Source organism: Leptonychotes weddellii, chromosome 9 (genome assembly GCF_054177405.1).
Source record: "Leptonychotes weddellii isolate Sample4059 chromosome 9, ASM5417740v2, whole genome shotgun sequence".
Lineage (NCBI taxonomy): Eukaryota > Metazoa > Chordata > Mammalia > Carnivora > Phocidae > Leptonychotes > Leptonychotes weddellii.
The window spans coordinates 51,151,603-51,172,383 of NC_138377.1; the positions used below are offsets into that span (position 1 = coordinate 51,151,603).

A 20,781-nucleotide genomic window follows, 5' to 3' on the forward strand; every position below is an offset into this window, starting at 1 on the left:
TACCAAACTGAGAATAAATAGCTGAGGAATTCAATGCAAAGAGAGTAGAGTTTTGACCTGGTGCTGACTTAGCACTAAGGCAGGATCTCCACAGGCCATGAGCAACAAGGCATAAGAGGCCTCTGAATATCATACCTGGTCGAAGACTGGAAACCACAGCAATGGGCAGTGCAAACTCCATAGAACCTCCAGGAAAACTGTGAAAATAAACAAAGGACACCAAAATGAGAATAAACAGAGGCAATTTATCCAGAGTTTGCTATTATCAAGGGAGTCAACTACCATGAATTAGATTTGGCAGAAACTCAAAGGCTGGCAGAGGAGTGGGAAAGCTTGAGAGAGGTGGAGTTGGAGAGGGGGAGAGAGAGAGAGAAACACAGAGAGAGAAAGGTGGGGAGGAAGGGAAAAAGGCTTCAAGCATGTTCTGATTGTAGGCTGCTCATATGGGGAAGCTGAGCGTGGTCTAATTAGAAGTAGGGTATCTTAGGTGATTGATTTTGTAAGTATTTGGCTCTATCTTGTTGGTTCTGTGTTGGAAACAGGGGCAAAGCTGGTAATCACTGAACAAGCCTGCCCATTCTGGACTAATTGCTATAGAGTTGTAGTTTGGCTTTCTTGGCTGGTTGCTACAGAAGTTACAGATCATATATTGTCATATATAGTTTGACCACTGTCCATTTATATATTCACTTTTTTGATATTTTTGTCAGGTAAACCTCTATCAAATTTAGTCATATTTAAGAATCATTTAACATACATAAAATGTACTACAGAGTAGCAAATTTGACACATAAAACTAAATATAATCCATGACCACAAATATTCTTTCCATTCGATTCTCCTCTTAAAATGATAGTTTTATCATTTTAAGTAAAATTTTGGGGGTTTTTTGTATATTTCACTTTTGTGAAATTTTTATTATTTCTTTTGAAAATATGATAGGGCTCTTTATAAATTATATAACTGGCTATTATAGTTATACCAGATAGCATTTTTAATGTAATTACATTGAACCAGCTGACTTATTGGAGAAGCAACTTTTCTCTTTTCAGTTATCTGGATACGGAAATGCAGGTGCATCATTTGTTGTATTCTAACATTTTTTATTATACAAAGAAGCACTAAAATTCAAATTCTGACAGATGCACTTAAATATTGTAGTCCTATCCCCACCACCACCAAAAAAAAAAAAAAAAAGACAAAATCACATATGAGGACTTTTTGTTAAAATTCTGGGAGTCTTTTTCTTTTTGATTGTTTTTCATTGAATTTTCATATATGTAGTGAGATGTACAATAATGAAACTAATGGTATTCCAGAAGAGATCAAAATTTAGATTACTGGGGACATTTTCATAAGTTACATAGTACAGAAAGCTGGTGATAAGACCAAAGATAAAGGGACAGACACCATCTCCTGAATATTAACTTCAGCACAGCATGAAAATGCATACCTGCAGAGGGTTGGAATTTTCCACAAGGCAATGGGACTTCATTGCACTCTACATGAAATTCCATTTCATTGGTTACATTTTAACTCCTGGTAACTTTAACTCCTATTCTCGTTTATTGTTCTCTTCTCAGATTTCCCCACATTTTAGTAGAATATGGATAAATGACCCTCACTCAAATTTTGTCACAATTTAAAAATAATTCTTAAAAATGATATATTTTTGAAGAGGAGACACAGTAAAGGCCAAAAGCTTACAGATGGAAAAAATAACTTAAAATTTCATTTTATTTCCATTTTAAGCTACTCAAATTACTGAGAGAACATGCTGAGATATTTATATTGTACTTGGAATATGTGCTTACTAAACATTCCCCTAAAAGCAAAACTGAAATTTATTTACTTTCTTTCAATATCATTTATTCTTTTCCACAGAGAGACAGTGCTTAAACGTAATGTAATTCTAGGGTTACCTAAATCTTAGATAAAATCAGACACTTCTCCCAAATGTAGTAACAAATGGTAAAAAAAAAAAAAAAAAAAAATCCCCCAAATTAGAGCTTTATTTTACATTATCACCATTTCTACATGTACTTAATAATACAAAAGTAGGACCAAAGGAAGAAGCAATAGAATCTCCACTATATAGTTTAATAGGTTGTGATGGAAAACAACAGGATAAGTATAAAGAATACCACATGTGACAAAAATGTGTGTGGCGTAGAGAAGAGGAAAGGAGGAAGAATGTATGTGGTTATGTACATTTCAAAGACCACAAACACGGTTCCAGTAAGAAGGGAAATTTGAACTAAACCTGTTGTTTAAATGCTATTCTCCAAGTAAGTGGAATTCTTAGTGGTATTGGAGTATTTAGTTTATGTGGCTCAACCAGTTACTAAGAAAAGAAATAGCGTACTGGAGTCAGTTGAAGAGGAATTACAAACAAAACACTTGTGGGAATGATTAACCAATGATTGCTTTCGTCCTACAAAGAGATACTCTTTTTTTTTTTTTTTTTAAGATTTTATTTATTTATTTGACAGAGAGACAGCGAGAGAGGGAACACAAGCAGAGGGAGCGGGAGAGGGAGAAGCAGGCTTCTTGCGAGCAGGAAGCCCGATGCGGGGCTGGATCCCAGGATCATGATCCCATGATTCCTGGGATCATGACCTGAGCCGAAGGCAGATGCCTAACAGACTGAGCCACCCAGGCACCCCACAAACAGATATTCTTTGTAGATATGTTCTCACAGTGTTTTCATGAAGGCCTCAGTTTGCTAAGCTACTTTTTTTTTCAAGACTGAAGCTGTGATTAGTGATGTTTCGTGAGTACCTCCTGGGTGAGGATGCTGCAGATCTTGGAGGGATGGGCTTATGCCACCCTAAATCTGTCCTCTCAGTTATCCATCTCTTTCTAACCTTTACTCTGACCAAGGAGTCATTTTTTTTTTTTTTTTAAGATTTATTTATGAGAGAGAGAGAGAGAGAGGGCATGTGCAGGGGTAGGGGCAGAGGGACAGGGAGAGACTCTCAAGCAGACTCCCCTCTGAGTGCAGAGCTTGAGGTGGGAAGGGTGGCTCAAGGCAGGGCTCCATCTCATGACTCTGAGATCATGACCTGAGCTGAAACCAAGAGTCAGACACTCAACCAACTGAGCCACCAGATGCCCCTGACTCATTCTGGAGAACCTTACCAACCTACAAGATTCTGAAAGTTTTCTGAATTACTAAAGAATAAATACAGGTTTTTAATTAGGGTTGAGTGGTAAATATATTGTGGTCCTTTGATTGCCATAATCATGTAAGACATATATGGTAAATATTAGCCAGAAAATGTCATCTCTAATATTATTTTACTAAAGTATGCTAAAAACATTTTTCAATTTCAGCTACTTTGCTCTCATTTATCATCAACCCACATTAAAAAGGCACACATGAAAATGATCCATCTCAAATAACAACAATAAAGAAATAGGGCATGCAAACATGGACTTTTTTTAAATAACCAGCTTCCAAATGCTGAACTTCCTTTCTTAGACATTTTATTTCTCCCTCCTTTGAAACATATACTTTCTTTTCTTTGCCTAAGATACCTTTTTCTATCCCTCTATATTATTTGTATCCCTCAAATCTGTGCTCATATTCCCAAAGGTCTATAGCCATAGAGTGACAAATCACCTGCATCTTTGCAGACACAGGTTTGTGTATCTATAGGGAACCCCCCACCTGCTGACTGAAAAAGCAAAATCATTAGATTTTATTTTATTAAAATTAAGCTGCTGTGCCTCCTGCTGACATAATCTGTTATAGAATATAGGTAGGTCCTGCTACCATAGCATAATTAAGTAGCAGACTCTAACAGCAAGACCTCTGACAATATCAATTTAAAATGCTTTTAAATAAACAAATCTGGGGCACCTGGGTGGCTCAGATGGTTAAGCGTCTGCCTTCGGCTCAGGTCATGATCCCAGGGTTCTAGGATCGAGCCCCACATCCAGCTCTTGGCTCAGTGGGGAGGCTGCTTCTCCCTCTCCCTCTGCCTCTCCCACTGCTCATGCTCTCTCTATCTCTGTGTCTCAAATGAATAAATAAAATCTTTAAAAAAATAAAATAAAAATAAACAAATCTAATATCAAAGATGCATAGCACTTTTCACAAAAGAACCATCAAAACACATGTCTGCTGTGTATCTGTAGTGCTACTGGCTCCATCAAAGCAGAGAGAGAGATGGCATGAACTCTAAGTGGACTGACTAAAGGAATCATGCAGTCACCTGGGTCAGCATGTTTTCTTGTTCTACTGAGAAGAGAGAAAACCAAACAAACAAAACAAAAACAAAAGCTAACGTCAAAATAAAAAGAGACGAAAATTTCTACCATTACAGTTCATGGATTTTGCACTAGGCAAAATAGGTGTACTACTAAAAATTTTAAAAGAATAAAAAAGGTGCTGCATATCTAATGTTTTTCAAAAAGTATATACACAAATTTTTTAGGTGTTTCTTAATTGGTAACACCAAAAGTTCCACTTATATTTTGCGTTGGTTCTCTATAAATAATTAACTTTACAGGAGAATACATCCATTGCTTAGACATGTGTGGGTCTGAATAACTGAAATTATCTACTAAGAGATTCCATGTGGAATATAAATTCCTAAAGCCTATGTACCAATTTTATATCTGCTTTCTATTCTTGGGATTTGCACTGATGCATTCTGATTCTCTTATAGATTACACATCAATACACTGTGTTAAATATCCCTTACCATATGTGAATAAGAGAAGAATAAAAATGATTCATATACACACTATAGCATAGTGCCATGTTTGCTTACATATTAATCAGTGAATGCTGCTTTATAATATAATCAGTTTGCTGTATATTAAAGAAGCGTACATATCATAAACTATATTGCTAGGGACATTTTTCGATATCTAATAGTAACTAAATGAATTATATTACAACAGAATTTATTTACTTGAACCCAACCCTTGTCACACAGTTTTTCAGTGATTCCAAGTTCACTCCAAGCAATCTATAAATGTTCCTAGAACTGGGTTTTTCTCTTTTAACAATTAGTGCCTAGTATATAGCCAATATCACTCATTATTTAGAAAACTTCTGGATTAATATGATCTATTCAAGTCAGTAAAGGAGTTAGGTATATAAGACAGTGGTATCAACCAAGTTCAGAAAAATAGGAAAACAGAAATTACACACTTTTTTTTGCCAGTGAATGTTATGTAAGGAGTTGGTTAAACAGGCGCTGAAGGACTTACTACAGCAGCTCACAACCCCAGAGCAGAGAGAACAAAGGGAAAAAGTTGGGGTTATTAGAACCTAGAGTTTATAGGCTTCTCATATCTCTGAAAAGGAGGTGTTATTTGCCGATGTTGATAAATCTGAGGGAGTGAGCTGAGGTTGGTTTGGGGAATGTGGATAAATCAAACTTGGGAACTGAAACCTATTGCCTATACTGAGACAACATTAATGGGAACAGTAAGGGGCAACTTTCTTCTTCCTCCAGCTGCCTTTGGGCCTCCCTCAACTGCCTTCTAGTGGCAGAGCTTAAGAGGGATCCAGCAGGCGAAGGAGAAATGGGGTTTGCAGAATCACAGTCCCAGTGCTACAAAGCAGAATATAGAAGGATGAGTTAAAGCTGACGCGTAACAGCTTAGTAAGCAATACTCTGATAGAGATCCCAGTTCTTATGAGAAGTTCCAATGTATTCATATTTAGTGTTCATTTTACACTTAAACATGTAGTGGTGTGGATGACAAATTACATAGACACTCTAGAGATAAAGCTGTTTATCCAAATTAAATCAAATAAAGTTCTGTGGTAAATAGGTTCCAAAGACAGCCAACTTTAATTTCTCCCCTCCTGTTTGTAACGTGCTGCTTCCCACATTAAGAGTTAGAATCTATATCCCTTTACCTTGAATCTGGCTGATCTTAGTGACTTGCTTGATGAGAAGAATGTGGTAATTCTGGAAGCTCTGAGGTTAGGTCACAGAAAGCTTTGCAGTATCTGCCTGGGTCTCTTGAAATGTTTGCTCTTGAGACACTTCCTCTGGGAACCCTACCACACTATGCTGTGAGATGCCCAACCCACACAAAGAGACCATGTAGAGGAGCTACAGTGGACAGCACAACTGAAGTCCCAGCTTAGAAGCAGCATCGAGTACCTACAATGCCTTTCGTGCATCCAGCAATTTTAAGCCTTCAGATGATGACAGCCCCAGCTGATATCCAATTACTACCACATGAGAGACACAAATGAGAACTGTTTCAGCTGGGCCACATTAACAAATACAAATATCAAAGGTAATAAACTGTAGTTTTGAGCAACCAAGTTTTAGGGTGTTTAGTTATGAAGCATATATAACTAGGACAGCCTACCTATTTAGTTTTCCAAGAAATTTTACTAGCGAATTTTGGCCCACCAAATAAACATCTCTATCCTTACCCAACTAATGTTGGGCTCATCAATAACCTGGGGTTATCAATAACCTTGGTTTTCCTCACCACAGTTTCCTGTATTTTCCATTTCACTCTCCAAGAGATTATAAACATTTGAAAGGAAGGGATCATGTTCTATTTCACTTCCATATCTCCCACTTGATAACTGATGGTTAACTAGGTGTAATATCATGTTAGTTCCTGCTGCATAACCACTAGACTCAAAATATCATATTCATGGGTCAGCAGATTGACTGCGATTCAGCTGATCAGGCTGGGATTAACTACACAGCTCTGCATCAGGATGAGTTTCATCTGAACTTACATTCAAGCTATGGGTTAAGTTTAGATCTATTCCATATGCTTTTCTTCTGAGGCAAAGGCTGAAGGGCAGCAGCTGCTAGGATCATTCTTTTCTTGTATTTTTATTGTACTTATTATTTCTAAATTTATAATTTTATTAGTATTTATTATTAGGATTACTTATTTAGATGAACACTGGTTAAATTTAAAGGTAAGCCCTTTAAAGCACTGAAAGCATACCTTGTAAAAAGTAACTGAACTGGGAAAAAAAGTGCACTCAAGTACTGCATCATTTTTCTTCTAATTTTGTAAGCACCACAGTAAATCCATTGATATATCAATGTATATTCAAGATACATGATTAAAATACTCTGAGTTTAGATATTATGGACATCCGTAGTTGTCCCAAACGAACATTTAGAAACACAGAAAGTATTAACCACACACATGCAGGTGAATATTAAATAGAATAAATCATCGACTCCAAATACTTTGTATTCTCTGCTGTAAATCACTGATTCATGTTTGAATGATGCATTATTTTCATTCAAAGTGAATTGTGGAGTCATGTCTAAGATTTATATGATAATCCATGATAAATACCTACAGAGGTAAGGATGTGCCCTGAAGCATGAAAATAACTATGGAAAAGTATTAATTTTATATCTGTTTAGATTTGTACAATTAAGTATTTATAGACTATCTTTGATCAAAATATTGGATTTTTTAATAAAACTATTACTGAAACACTAGTAGCCTTTTTTTTTCTAGCAAACTAAGTATTTCTGGTCTCCATGTTTTAATTATTTCATTTATATTATGATCTACAACAGCTAAAAGTAATCTGTAGTGAAAAAAATTAAAAAGTGAGGTTTTATGAGTGTGAAGCATTATCCAGAAAAGCACATGTAGGGACTTTCCCAGCGTGGCCGAAATGATCTATATCGTGATAAAGGTGTGGATTACACACCTGTGTGTCTATGTTAAACTCACTGAATTGTACAGTTAACACTAGATATTTGAGATGTTTCTGGTTTGGGTCTATTTTGAATAAAGCTATCATGAATATTTTTGAACATGTCTTGAAATATGTGCATACATTATCTATTGACTATACACTGAGAAGTGAAATTGAGTATTATATTAGTCTCCTAGGACTGCAATAATAGGATGTTACAGACTGGGTGATGTAAACAACAGAAATTTATTTTTTCACAGTTCTGAGGGTTAGAAATCTAAGATCAAGGTGCTGGCTGAGTTGGTTTCTGGTAAGGCCTCTCTCCTTGACCTACAGACACCCACCTTCTTACGGTGTCTTAACACAGCCTTTTCTCTGTGTGTGGGCACTTGTGGTATCTCTTCTGCTTCTTATAAAAACACCAGTCCTGTTGAGCTTACCCTAGAGCTCCACCCTTATGACCTCAGATAGCCCTAAATACCTCCTTACATACCCTATCTCCAAACGCAGTTGCCTTTAGGGTTAGGACTTCAACATATGAATTTGGGGGAGACAATTCAGGCTGTAACACTGCGGCATGGTATCTGTGTTTTTGTTTTCTGTTTTTTGAGGGTTTCTTTGTTTTTTGTTTTTTGTTTTACTTTTCCAAATATGCATTTTAACAGGTTTACTGAGTTATAATTGACATACAATTGCATATATTTAATGTATACAACTTGATGAGTTTGGACACATGCATACATTCATGAAATCATCACTGCAGTCAAAATAGACAAGTCCATCACCTCCAAAAGTTTTCTTGGGTCTCTTTGTTCTTGTTGTTGCTTTAAGAACATGTAACAGATCTATTTCAATAAATTTTTAAGTGCACAATACAGTATTGTTAACTATAGGCATAAAATTGTACAACAGATCTCTATAACTTATTCACCTTGCATAACTGAAACTTTATACTGATTAAACTCCCCATTATTTCCCCTTCCCCTGATTCCTGCCAACCACTATTCTATTCTCTGCTTCTATGAGTTTGTTTAGATACCTCATATAAGTGGAATCATTTGTCCTTCTGGTTTATATCACTTAGCATAATATCTTCCAGGTTTATCTGTTGTCACATATGACAGAACTTCCTTCTTTTTTAAGGCAGAATAATATTCTGTTGTATGAATATGCCACATATTCTTTATTCATTCATCTGTTGATGGACATGTGGGTTATTTCCCTAGCTTGGCTACTGTGAATAGTGCTGCAATGAACATAGGAGTGCAGAGATCTCTTCGAGATCCTGATTTCAATTATTTTGGATATATACCCAAAAGTGGGATTGCTGTCCAACAATTTTTAATTATATTTTTAATATAATTTTAATGTATTATTAATAGATTCATTGAGATATAATTCATATGCTATAAATTTCACACTTTAAAAGTACCATCTTCTCATAGATTTGTCCCATACCCTTTGAAGCCATACCTTTTTTGTTTATTTATTACAGTTGGCCTTGTTTTATAATTATATTTATCTGTCACATCTCCTCTACTCATATCCTTACACAGCACTTTTATTTTTTTAACTTCTTAGGTGAGTACAGTTGACAAACAATGTTACATTAGTTTCAGGTGTACAACATGGTGATTCGACATCTCTATACATTATGTTTTGTTCACCACAGGTGCAGCTACCGTCTGTCACCACACAATGCTACTGCAATATCATTGCCTATATTCTCTATGCTGTACTTTTTAAATGAGATATCACCTTATACCTGCCAAAATGAATAAAACTGAAAAGACAAAATAACATGTGTTGGCAAGGATGTGGGAAAAAGGAAACTCTTGTGCACTGTTGGTTGGAATGTCAGTTGGTGCAGCCACTGTGGAAAACAGTATCAAGTTCCTCAAAAAATTAAAAATAGAAATACCATATGATACAATAATTCCAAAGAAAACAAAACACTAATTCAAAAGATATATGCACTACTATGTTTACTGCAGTATTATTTATAATAGCCAAAATATGGAAGCAAACCAAGTGTCCATCAATAGATGAATGGATAAAGTGTGTGTGTGTCACACACATATATGAATATTACACAGCCATTAGAGATCTTGCCATTTGCAACAACATATGTGGACCTAGAGGGTATTATGCTAAATGAAATAAGTCAGAGATGACAAATACCATACGGTTTCACTCATATGTGGAATCGAAAAAGCAAATGAATAAACAAACAAAAAAGCAGAATCAGACCTATAAGTACAGAGAACAAACTGATGGTTACCAGAGGGAAGGGTGTTGGGGGAAAAGCAAAATGGGTAAAGAGGAGTGGGAGATACAGGCTTCCAGTTATTATTGAATAGTGCTTATGTTTTTGGTGAAAAAGGGATATTTACAAATTACTTGGGAGCTTTTTGGATTGAGGTGGGCACAGACTCTTAGATCTGCAGGTCATGGTTTTATGGAAATACAATTTCTGCAGGAACTTATTTTGAAGCTTTTTAGTGTCTTTCCTGTGTTTTAGAATTTAAAATAAAAAAGCAACATATTACACTACTCCTCATAGATCACCACATACATTTGATAGCACTACTATAATAGTTACAACTGTGCCTCAGGGACCACACCTAGTATACAAAAGAATGTGCCCCACTGTCCAAACTCAAACACATGTTACTGTTCCACAGTTGACCTCGCTTGAAATATATGTATTCAGAAAACAAGACAGAACAGAAGATACTGCAATCAGCATTAACTTAGCCAAGTGCAGCAGAGGTTCCGAACCTTTGCTCAACCTTGGCTGCATATCAAAATCACCTGGGCAGTTTTTAAAGTCCGTAGCCTCATTCTTAACCCCAGCCAAATTAAATCAGAATCTCTGCAGGTGAGAACCACACATCAGCATTTTTTTAAATTCCCAGGTGATTCCTGTGTGCAGCTGAGACTGAGGGCCACTGATGTACAACTTCAAATAACTGCAGTTCACATGAGGATAATTTTATTAAGTCGGATTATTCACTCAACATGATTTTTAGACTGTTGCTATACTACTCTCTTGCATGCCAAGCAAAGCTGGTAGTTATATTAATGTAAATATATTTCAAATTAACAACCTATATTCAAAGGATAAATGTCTTATTAATTAATGAATCTTATGTTCTATATAAGAAATGTCCTACTCACAGGTGGTGCCAGAAAGATTAAATACAAGAAAAATCTTGAAATCAAAATTTTTAAATAAAATATATTTAGCTAAGTTTCTCACTTGCAGAGAGAGAAGTTATACATAATCAAAAAAGAAGATGATAATAAACCATGTGGTACTAAATTACAGTCAGGATCAACAGAATAAACTAATGTTCAGCTTAATAAGATTGATGGATAGCAAAACAATTAGAGATACATTCTTCACAAAGGTTATTACATCTACATATATATTTATAGTATGTTTGTAGACAAGGCCTAAAAACAATGACACTCCAGCAACAAGTATACCCAGTGCCCAGAACTTAGTTTGTAAATAGCATTCTTTAATAAAAGGAACCAAGTTCCTAGGAAAAATTACTGGTTCTAGGGCTGGACAGGCAAAATGCAAGATGAGCTTTGAGCATCATATAGTACCAGAAAGTAAGGAAGTACTCAAAATGCAAAGGAATCGGGACATGTTATAGAGACAAAGGATCTAACTGTAGAGAGCTCCCAGTGGCTAAGCTGGAACAATTTGAGCAGCAAAAGAAATTACAGTATTAAATTATAACCCAAAGTATAAAATAAATGTACATGAGTCCATACTGACGTAAATAAACGAGTAAATAAATGGTAGAGAACAGATGAATCTTTCTTACAGAAGAATCCATTTAATATATGTAGATATTCCCACTTCCAGGGGGTAGAGCTTGTAAAACACACACACACTCTCTCTCTTTCTCTCTTTCTCTCTCTCTCTCTCTAGGGTGGGCTTGACTTAGTAATATGCTTCCAAAGAACAGAATAGAAAAGGGGAGAAAAAAAATAGCTTTACACTGGAGAAACTAGTAAACAGTACCTTAACCAAGTGATAAAACTTAATATTCCCAGTGATGTCTGGTGCATATCATGTACCCCCTTGATATGATGTGATAAGAAGGGCATTTTACCTCTGTGGTATTCTTCTCATAAACCCATAAACTCAGACTAATCATCAGAAAAACACTACAAAAATCAGACTGGAGGATGCTCTACAGGATACCTGGTCAGTACTTCTTGTCATTCAAGGCCATAAAAAAAAAAAAAACAGGGAAAGAGTAAGAAAGTGTCACTGACCAGAGCAGACTGAAGATACATGAGAACCAAATGCAATGTGGTACTCTGGATTGGCTCCTGGAACAAAAAGAAAACATTAATGGCAGAATTGGTGAAATTGAAATTAAAACTATAGTTTATTTTTTTTTAAGATTTTATTTATTTATTTGACAGAGACACAGCAAGAGAGGGAACATAAGCAGGGGGAGTGGGAGAGGGAGAAGCAGGGTCCCCACCAAGCAGGGAGCCCGATGCAGGGCTCGATCCCAGGATCCTGGGATCATGATCTGAGCCGAAGGCAGACGCTTAACGACTGAGCCACCCAGGTGCCTAAAACTATAGTTTAATCAAAAGTAATGTACCAAGGTCAGTTTCTCAGTTTTGAAAAATGTACTATGACAATGTAAGATGTAAATAATGGGGAAAAGTGGACAAGGGGGTATATAGGACCTCTCCGTACTATCTTTGCAATTTTCTAAAAATCAAAAATTATTCCAAAATAAAAGTTCATTTAAAAAAATCTAGGTAATTGGAAAGATAGCCCTCTCAGAATAAGAACTTGGATAAACACATTTAACTATTACAGGCACCACAGAGATTTCTTCTTTTTCCACAATTAAAGAGTATATTTTAAAAAGAAGGAAATGTGATAGCCATTAAAACCTAAATTGCTCTTCCACAATAAGTAAAATTGTATTTTATACTATTCCCAAGGCAGCTACTTAAGGTCATTTGCTATGCTTGTTCTGGGTATAAATCAAGCATTGAAACTAAAAACCCATTTAGAAAATGTTCCTTTAGAGCTTTTTTTTTTTCTTCTTCACTATATGTGTATCTAAGAGTTTAAGTACATTTAAGCAAAGGGAAGAAGTCAGTTGCCTAAATTTTTCATCTTGTCAGATTTAGTAGATGGAATTTTCTTTCTCTCATCTCTTGCAACTGATTTCAATTTTGCAATGTTATTTCTTTAGAAGAAGTTTAGTTTAATATTGCTACTGCCTCAGGATATATTGTTTCTATGGAATTTTATTTAGGTCTTAGAATTCACTTGGGTTAGGAAATGTTCCAGAAATTACATCTCAACTTTAAGTTTTAATTCTACTAAATCACAGTGGGCCTAAGGATTGTGAGAAAGCCTGCTGCATAAAATTTAGGGTTTCACCTAGTCAAGATCTCGATATAGTCAACTGAATGGGCTCTTCAATAACATAAAGCAAGAGAATACTACAAACATTAAAGTTTCACAGATCCATATAATTATAGTATGTTAAATGTTATAGTATTATATGTAGAATACATTTTTTCACAAATGGAATAGAACAAGGACAGTCCTGGTTTTTATTTTGGTTTTTGAGTGTTTGTGCATGTGTGTGTGTATTTGTGTTCTCCCACTTCTATAATATTTTTTCATTCATTTTTTCTGCTGTTTTCTGTCTACTTTCAAATAAGAAAATCATATTTTGTTTTCTAATGAGCAAATAGTTTATAGATAAAAAGAAAATAAACATTAGAAGGGAAATGACAGTTAACTAAAATTAAACTCAATCAACTTCTTGGTAACTACATTCATTTCTCTAAACATCTGTGGTGGACTGTTCCTTTGGTGATTCCTCAATGAACCATGCTTCGGAGATTTCAAGTCTTACGTAACTGCCCGCTCACTACTGTGACTGTTTTGACATAAATTTTTTTTTTTTTTTTAAAAGAGAAGTACAAGTGACCCTACGCCAGTTCTCAGCCTAACCCATAATTGGCCTGATAACTTTCTACTTTCTCCTCTTTGGAATGCTTGCTCTAGAATGCTTCTTGAAATCCAACCACCATGCTGTGAAGCAGCCCAAGCAGCCACGCAGAGGAATACCTTGGCCCTGACTAAACACTCCAGCTGAGATCCCACTAGAGCCTCCAGATGACTCTAGCCACTGCAATACCCCCGCTGACACTATGTGGAACAGAACAAACGAATTAACCTACAGAATCAAGAAGGATAATAAATTGCTGTTTTAAGACACTAAATTTTGGGATGACTTATTTTATAGTAATAGACAACTAAAACAACTTTAGAGTAAATGCTTAGATTAAAAGAAAAGCCACTGTTACACATGGTTTTTAGGATGATTGCTTCTATTGTCTGTGAGTCCCTGAGACAAAGAAAGATAGATGAGAGTTTGGAAATTGCCCAGAGAAAGGATGCAATATGTTAATTCCTCTTATATGATTATGTTCTTCTAAGAGGAATTAGGAGGCCTTTGACCCAATAATTTAGAACCACAGTGTAGCACATTGCTACTCAAAATACAGTTTTCAGTTGGCAAAATTAGCATCATCTGGAAACTTGTTAGAAATAAAGAATTTCAGACCCCACAAAGACCTACTAAATTAGATTCTGCATTTTAGCATGATCCCTGGGTGACTGGTTTGCACATGCACATAATAATAAGTGATCTGACAAAATTAAATCACACAATTACCTAATAGTGTATGAACTTATCTTTCCAACCAAATGAAAATGTTCTTTCTACCCAGGCTAACGGTTCATCAGATAAAATTTACCTAATGTAGAAAACAAAGTCTAAACACAAAAACAACAAAAAAAGAAAATCTAATCATAGACTTTCCCAACTCTCTAATTTCATGTGGAAACTATAAATTATACCTCTTTGGTATATGTTATAGCCTCCTAGGGCCCACATCACTACTTGTCTGATCTATTCCAGTGGTCACTGCCACCCTTAGATGGACAAGAGAGGCCCTGCTCTGGTTTAATGCCTCAGGGGCCCTGTGTTTGAAGTCTTTCTTCAAAATTTTTAAGCTCTCCTCTGGTGGTCGGGACTAACCAGGGCCAATATTGCCATCCAGCAAGCATGCAGAAACTGTCCTATTGCCCATCTAGGCCCCAGTCTGTTTCTCCCCTTCAGCTCTATACTTGCCCCCTTCCTCTCCTCCTACACCCCTCACCATGCACACGGTCAATCAGATACCCCCAAAGAGCTTTGAGAGTCATGCCTCTGGAGTCATCTGGGGCCCTAGTTCCCAAAAAGATCACTCCTGCTGATAGGTGTGATATGTCTTTCATGGGATTGCATGAGATTAGGCTACCAGAATGGTGCTGATATACTGATTTTAGTGATTCTTACTCACATTGGACATAGGTCAGTTCAGGGTCCTAGGGTTTAGATGCTATGGATAGTCAACAAATGACCCTTGGGCTTAACTCTGTGTAAGCCCATGAATCAGCTCCCTCCTGTTCATGTTCCCAACCTGGTGACACCTCCACTCTATAGCACATAAAGGTGGCAGGAGTGGCATCAAGAATCATTTACCCTATGCCTACCCACCTCAACCATGCTCTCTATCCCGTGTCAGTCATTAGCCATGCTATATGAATGACACCATTCTTCTCACTCTACCCAGACACTGTTCCTACCTTCCCCACTGGTTGCAGTATATGGATGACATCAACTTTGAAAGAGATCACATTCTAAGAATTCACTGATGAAAGCCTAAAAAGTTCAAGAGAAGACATAGTCTTACCTCTATACTACATAATGATGAACAGTGGATGGATTTAAAATGACCAGAAAACAAATTATCATTCATGTATTGCTGTATGGTCTATGCAAGACTCATATTTGTAGTTATCACCAACTAAGCAGAGTTAACAACATTGGTATGAGTCTTTGGAAGCCACTATTCATTGGTGGCATGATGGATGATACAGTGTCATGACTAATGATATAACCTCCACTAAATAAATGGTTTTAGAGATTGGCAGAGACAAGATTTATGTTGTTTCAGTAGGGAAAAAAAGCCATGCTGTTGAAGTAAGAAGTGTTGCTACTATTTACTCATGGCAGGAGAAATGAAACTAGTCAGGAATAACACAGTTGACAATAAAGAACACAAAAAGGTAGTTCCTGGACCTAAACAAGAAGAGATGGTATCTTGACAATGCAAAGAATCTTCATAGGACTGATTGGATTAAGTATTTCTTGTCTTCCCATTATTCTCCCCCCGCTTATGGTTTTTCAGGCATCCCTATGTTTCCTATGCTTGGCTAGTTCTTATTCATTCTTGAAAATCCACATCGGGTATCCACTAATCTAGAAAACTTTCTCCAAAAGGTATTTAAGAAAAGATAGTTACATCGCTCTTTATAAAACAGCTACTCTATAAATAGAGATAGTGATAGAGGAAGTTACAAATACAAAGAGATACAGACACATATTCCTATGCACCCTAGATCAGTCCTTTTTATGAGTCTACCACACTTTCAGACTGTAAAGTCCTTGTAGGACCATGTTATCATTCTATTTCATAGGCATGATGACTGATATACAGATAGAGACCAAAAATGAATTTTAAATAAATAAGTGAATATACTTAAGCGTGTGATTGGACCACCTATGAATTAATTTCATAACATTTATTTTCATTGATAATGCAAGATATATAATTATTGTAAAAAATATTGAAAAACATAGCACATTTTTTAAAAGAAAATAAAAATCATTCATAATTCTTCCATAGTCATGTTAACATATTTCCTCTTAATTAAAAAATATGTACTTTTTCTAAAATTATAAGGTAACTACTGGACAATGAAAAAAATTAAGATTTTAATCTACTTTCCTACCAATTACATAGATTAGTGAAGATCGGCAATAAAATCATCCTAAAAATATTTTCTGGTTGAAGTTAAGGAGAGAAAATATATATATTTTATTTATTTATTTATTTTATAATAATAGTGTTTTTTTAAGATTTTATTTATTTGACAGAGAGAGAGACACAGTGAGAGAGGGAACACAAGCAGGAGGAGTGGGAGACGGAGAAGCAGGCTTCCCAAGGAGCAGGGAGCCCGATGCGGGGCTCAATCCCAGGACCCTGAGATCATGACCTGAGCGGAAGGCAGACACTTAACGACTGAGCCACCCAGGTGCCCCAAAAATATATTTTTTAACACTCCTCTTGTCTTTATATTATAAATGGGAGCAACTGTGGTTAGATGATACAGTAATGGGGCATGACTTTTAGCCTGGTTAGGTTTCATTGCATGGAGGGAGAAAGGAGTATAAGAAAATATCAGTGGGGGCGCCTGGGTGGCTCAGTCGTTGGGTGTCTGCCTTCGGCTCAGGTCATGGTCCCGGGGTCCTGGGATCGAGCCCCGCATCGGGCTCCCTGCTCAGCCAGGAGCCTGCTTCTCCCTCTTCTACTCCCCCTGCTTGTGTTTCCTCTCTAGCTGTCTCTCTGTGTCAAATGGATAAATCTTTAAAAAAAAAAAAAAAAGAAAATATCAGTGAAATTTCTCTGCATAATAATGTAAAACGCTGTCCACATCTTAGGCAGGGGTAAGTTTTTTAAGAGTCTATTATCTCCTACAGAAAGGTTTACTCACCTTAACATAAATTTAGCTACAATATCACCAAGAATAATAATTATTTTTTTGAAGATTCTATTTATTTAACTGAAAGAGACAGAGAGCAGGAGCAGGGGGAGGGGCAGAGAGGGAGAGGGAGAAGCAGACTCCCTGCTAAGCAGGGAGCCCAATGCGGGACTCAATCCCAGGACCCCAGGATCATGACCTGAACCGAAGGCAGATGCTTAACCGACTAAACCACCCGTGTGCCCAATAATTATTTTTTACCTTGGGTTTGTACATGTGTGTGAATGATTGCATATTTGTAACCCAACAGTTTTCCACTAAAAATCCAATGAAGAAATGAATAAATACATTTTCACAGGATGCTGGGAGTAAAGCCAGATTGTTGAACATAATATAGCAATGCTTACTCTGAACATGTCGTCCAAAGCTGCTCCCTGATCTGAAGCACTATGCCCACTTCAATCCTACTATGTGGATTATGGCACTTAGTTGTATGGTTCTAGGCATGGTTGGGAGAGAAATGAGTGCAAATTCCAGCGTGAGACCTCTTCATATGGGTATAAGGACGTTGTCCTACAGGAGAGTGGAGTGAGGGCAGAGGCTCTCAGAGAAAGGAAATAAGGGGGAATCTAGGTGAGATACTGAGGGTTACCTATTAAGAGATCCATGAGGTTTCTGTCATTTTTTTTCTTTCTGATTTTGGAGTCCAGAAATAGTCATATCTAACATTCACAGCTTCCAATTTTTGTTTTATTTTTTATTTTTTTCTTGAAATTCCACCTGGTTATTTCCAAAGTTACTGTGAAACACACAGCTTCATAGTCTAGGCAGAACTAATAGATGAGGCTTTGAAGGAAATGAGGCCAGTTTGGTGGTATCAAGCACTGTATTGAAGGAAGAGAATAGTACCAAAATACCAAGTGGCAGTCTCTAGCCTCATTTTAAAATCTCATACTTTGTTATATTTGCTTCACTTATTCCTTAGAGAAATGAAATACAACCAATATTTCCCAGAATTCTATCCCCATCTTACTTCCCACAGGAGTAACTCCTCTGTTGAGGTTCTGCAAATCATTCCTGTGGTCGCCTTTAAATTTTTTTACCATATGATACATTGTTCCTAACATAAGATGTAGCAATTTTCAGTGCATTTTTAAGATTTACTAAAATTGTATGTAATATTTTTCAAGTTGCTGTATTTACTCATCACTATATTCACACACATTGATATAGTTTATACAGTTTATTTTAAATACAAGGTGGTATAGCATTTTATAAATATAATTTATCCATCCCTCAGCTGTATATTGTATCATATTTACACCCTCTCCTGTTGCCAACAGTGATAAAATAAACTTCCTTATTCAGATTACTTTGTGCACATGTTAGATGTTTTCTATGGGCTATATTTCAAAACAGAATTGCTCAGTTGCATGTTACGTGCATTTTTAACTTTAACTGATATTTAAAAATTATTCTCCAAAGAAAAAGAATAGCATTGTGAGTGAATGAATAAAGGAGAAGAATAGATCATTTTTCCATTTCCCAAATACACTAGAACAGAGGTTTTCTAATCTGGCTGCACATCTGACTAGCCAAAGAACTCTAAGAAAATCACCAAACTCTAGACCCAGACTGGAGATTCTAATTGTAATTGGGCAGGCGTTGGTCCTGGCCATCAGTATGATTTTAAAGCCCCCGTCCCTCAGATGATTCTAACATTAAGTCAAGACGGAAAACAATTTAACCTGGGGTTCTCAAACGTTACCTAGCAGCAGAATCACCTGGACCAGAGGGTCTGTTAATACAAAGATTGCTTGGATACACCTCCAGTTTCTGATTCAGCAGTCTAGAGTGGGTTTGAGAATTTACATTTCTAACAAGTTCACAGGTGATACTGATATTACACTTTGGAAAACAATCCTCCACAATAAAGATGTGAAAAAGAAAAAATAGCCTTGACAACAAGGACCAAGAGCTATGCTAAAATGTTCCTTAAACAGTGCACATACACTAAAATAATTAGTCACTGAATCCATAATGAACAAGACAAAAACAAAACCATTTTATAATAGCGTCTTAACAGACAAAAACTAGAACTCGTTGCAAACCACAAAAATGATGAAACATCTTCGTCTCCTAACATTAGTGACTGTTTCTCTATCCATTACAACTTTAGCCCCTTTCCTTTTTTCTGCCTCTTATATAAAAATTACTAAATTAATCATGAAATAACTCCCACTTTTGTACATGACTCAATCTAGCAAAAACTCCTAATATAAGCCCAAATCCTGTAACCTACCCCCCCCCACACCCCTGGCATATCCTCTGACTGGAACACCCATATTTTCCCAAGGTGTTCAGTCTCCTCTCCTAGAACAAGTAATAAACCCAAATTTGTCTGACTACAGGTGTGCTTCTGCTGGTCTTTAGTGGACAATCACAAAGGTTACCAATAAAGTGGAAATGGAAGATATATATATATATATTCAAGTATATATATATATATCTACTTGAAATACTACTGTATACACTTAAAAAACATTTTAATATTTGTTTCTGGTGGTCTTTGGTGGACACTGACAAAGGTTACAAATAAAGTGGGAATGGGGATATATATATCTATCACACACACAGACATACTTGGAATACTACTGTGTACACTTAAAAAATACATGTTACCATTATAAATATTAATATTAGACATATCCATTGTACAAGTAGAGGAATAATTCACAAAGGATAAAGAGGAAAAATAATCAACTAGATATCTAGTCAAAGATACTAATTGTCAAATTGAGAATATGATGTTTTTTTCTCAATGCAAATATAACCAAGTAGTTATCAAACTATTTGTAATACTTTCACTTAAAGCCATAGACTTTTCCCATGTTACTCAGTGGGAAATCACTAATTCATAACATTGGTGTTAATATTATAGTATTAACATTAATATACACATTACATAATTTAACCAGTTGTAAATTTCATCTCTCAGAACAGAAATTCAATATTTTCTAAAATATAAATAATTAATTTTAAATGACTCCAAATTCGTAATATTTTTCATTATCCTTTTTGTTTCCAAGATAATTTTTCCTTTTTTTAAAGAAAAAAGACTTATTTTTTTTTACTTATTTATTTACTTATTTTTAGAGCAAGTGAAGAGAGGGCGAGAGGGTGCACGGGCAGGAGGGGGGAGGAGCAAAGGGAGAAGGAGAGAGTCTCAAGCAGGGGGGGCTTGATCTCACCACCCTGAGATCATGACCTGAGCCCAAACCAAGTGTCAGATGCTTAACTGACTGTGCCCCCCAGGTGTCCCAAGATAATTTTCTTTCGTGCGCCAGATTTGACCTGCAGACCGTGGAAGGCCAACACCTGTGCTAGAGCGTTAAGATCCCCTCACTGCAATGGTGAACTTTAAATGCAATTACGCGAAATACAAATA

The 20,781-nt window shown here is 36.2% G+C and overlaps 1 protein-coding gene across 1 annotated transcript in view; it reads right to left on the minus strand.

The window, feature by feature from the left end:
- LOC145723448 (uncharacterized) overlaps positions 1-20,781 on the minus strand; it is a 1,060,322-nt gene that overhangs the window by 329,277 nt on the left and 710,264 nt on the right. Inside the window, exon 12 of the mRNA XM_081830597.1 lies at positions 136-197. Within this exon, the coding sequence (XP_081686723.1) occupies positions 136-197 (62 nt within the window). The remainder of the gene's footprint in view (positions 1-135; positions 198-20,781) is intronic.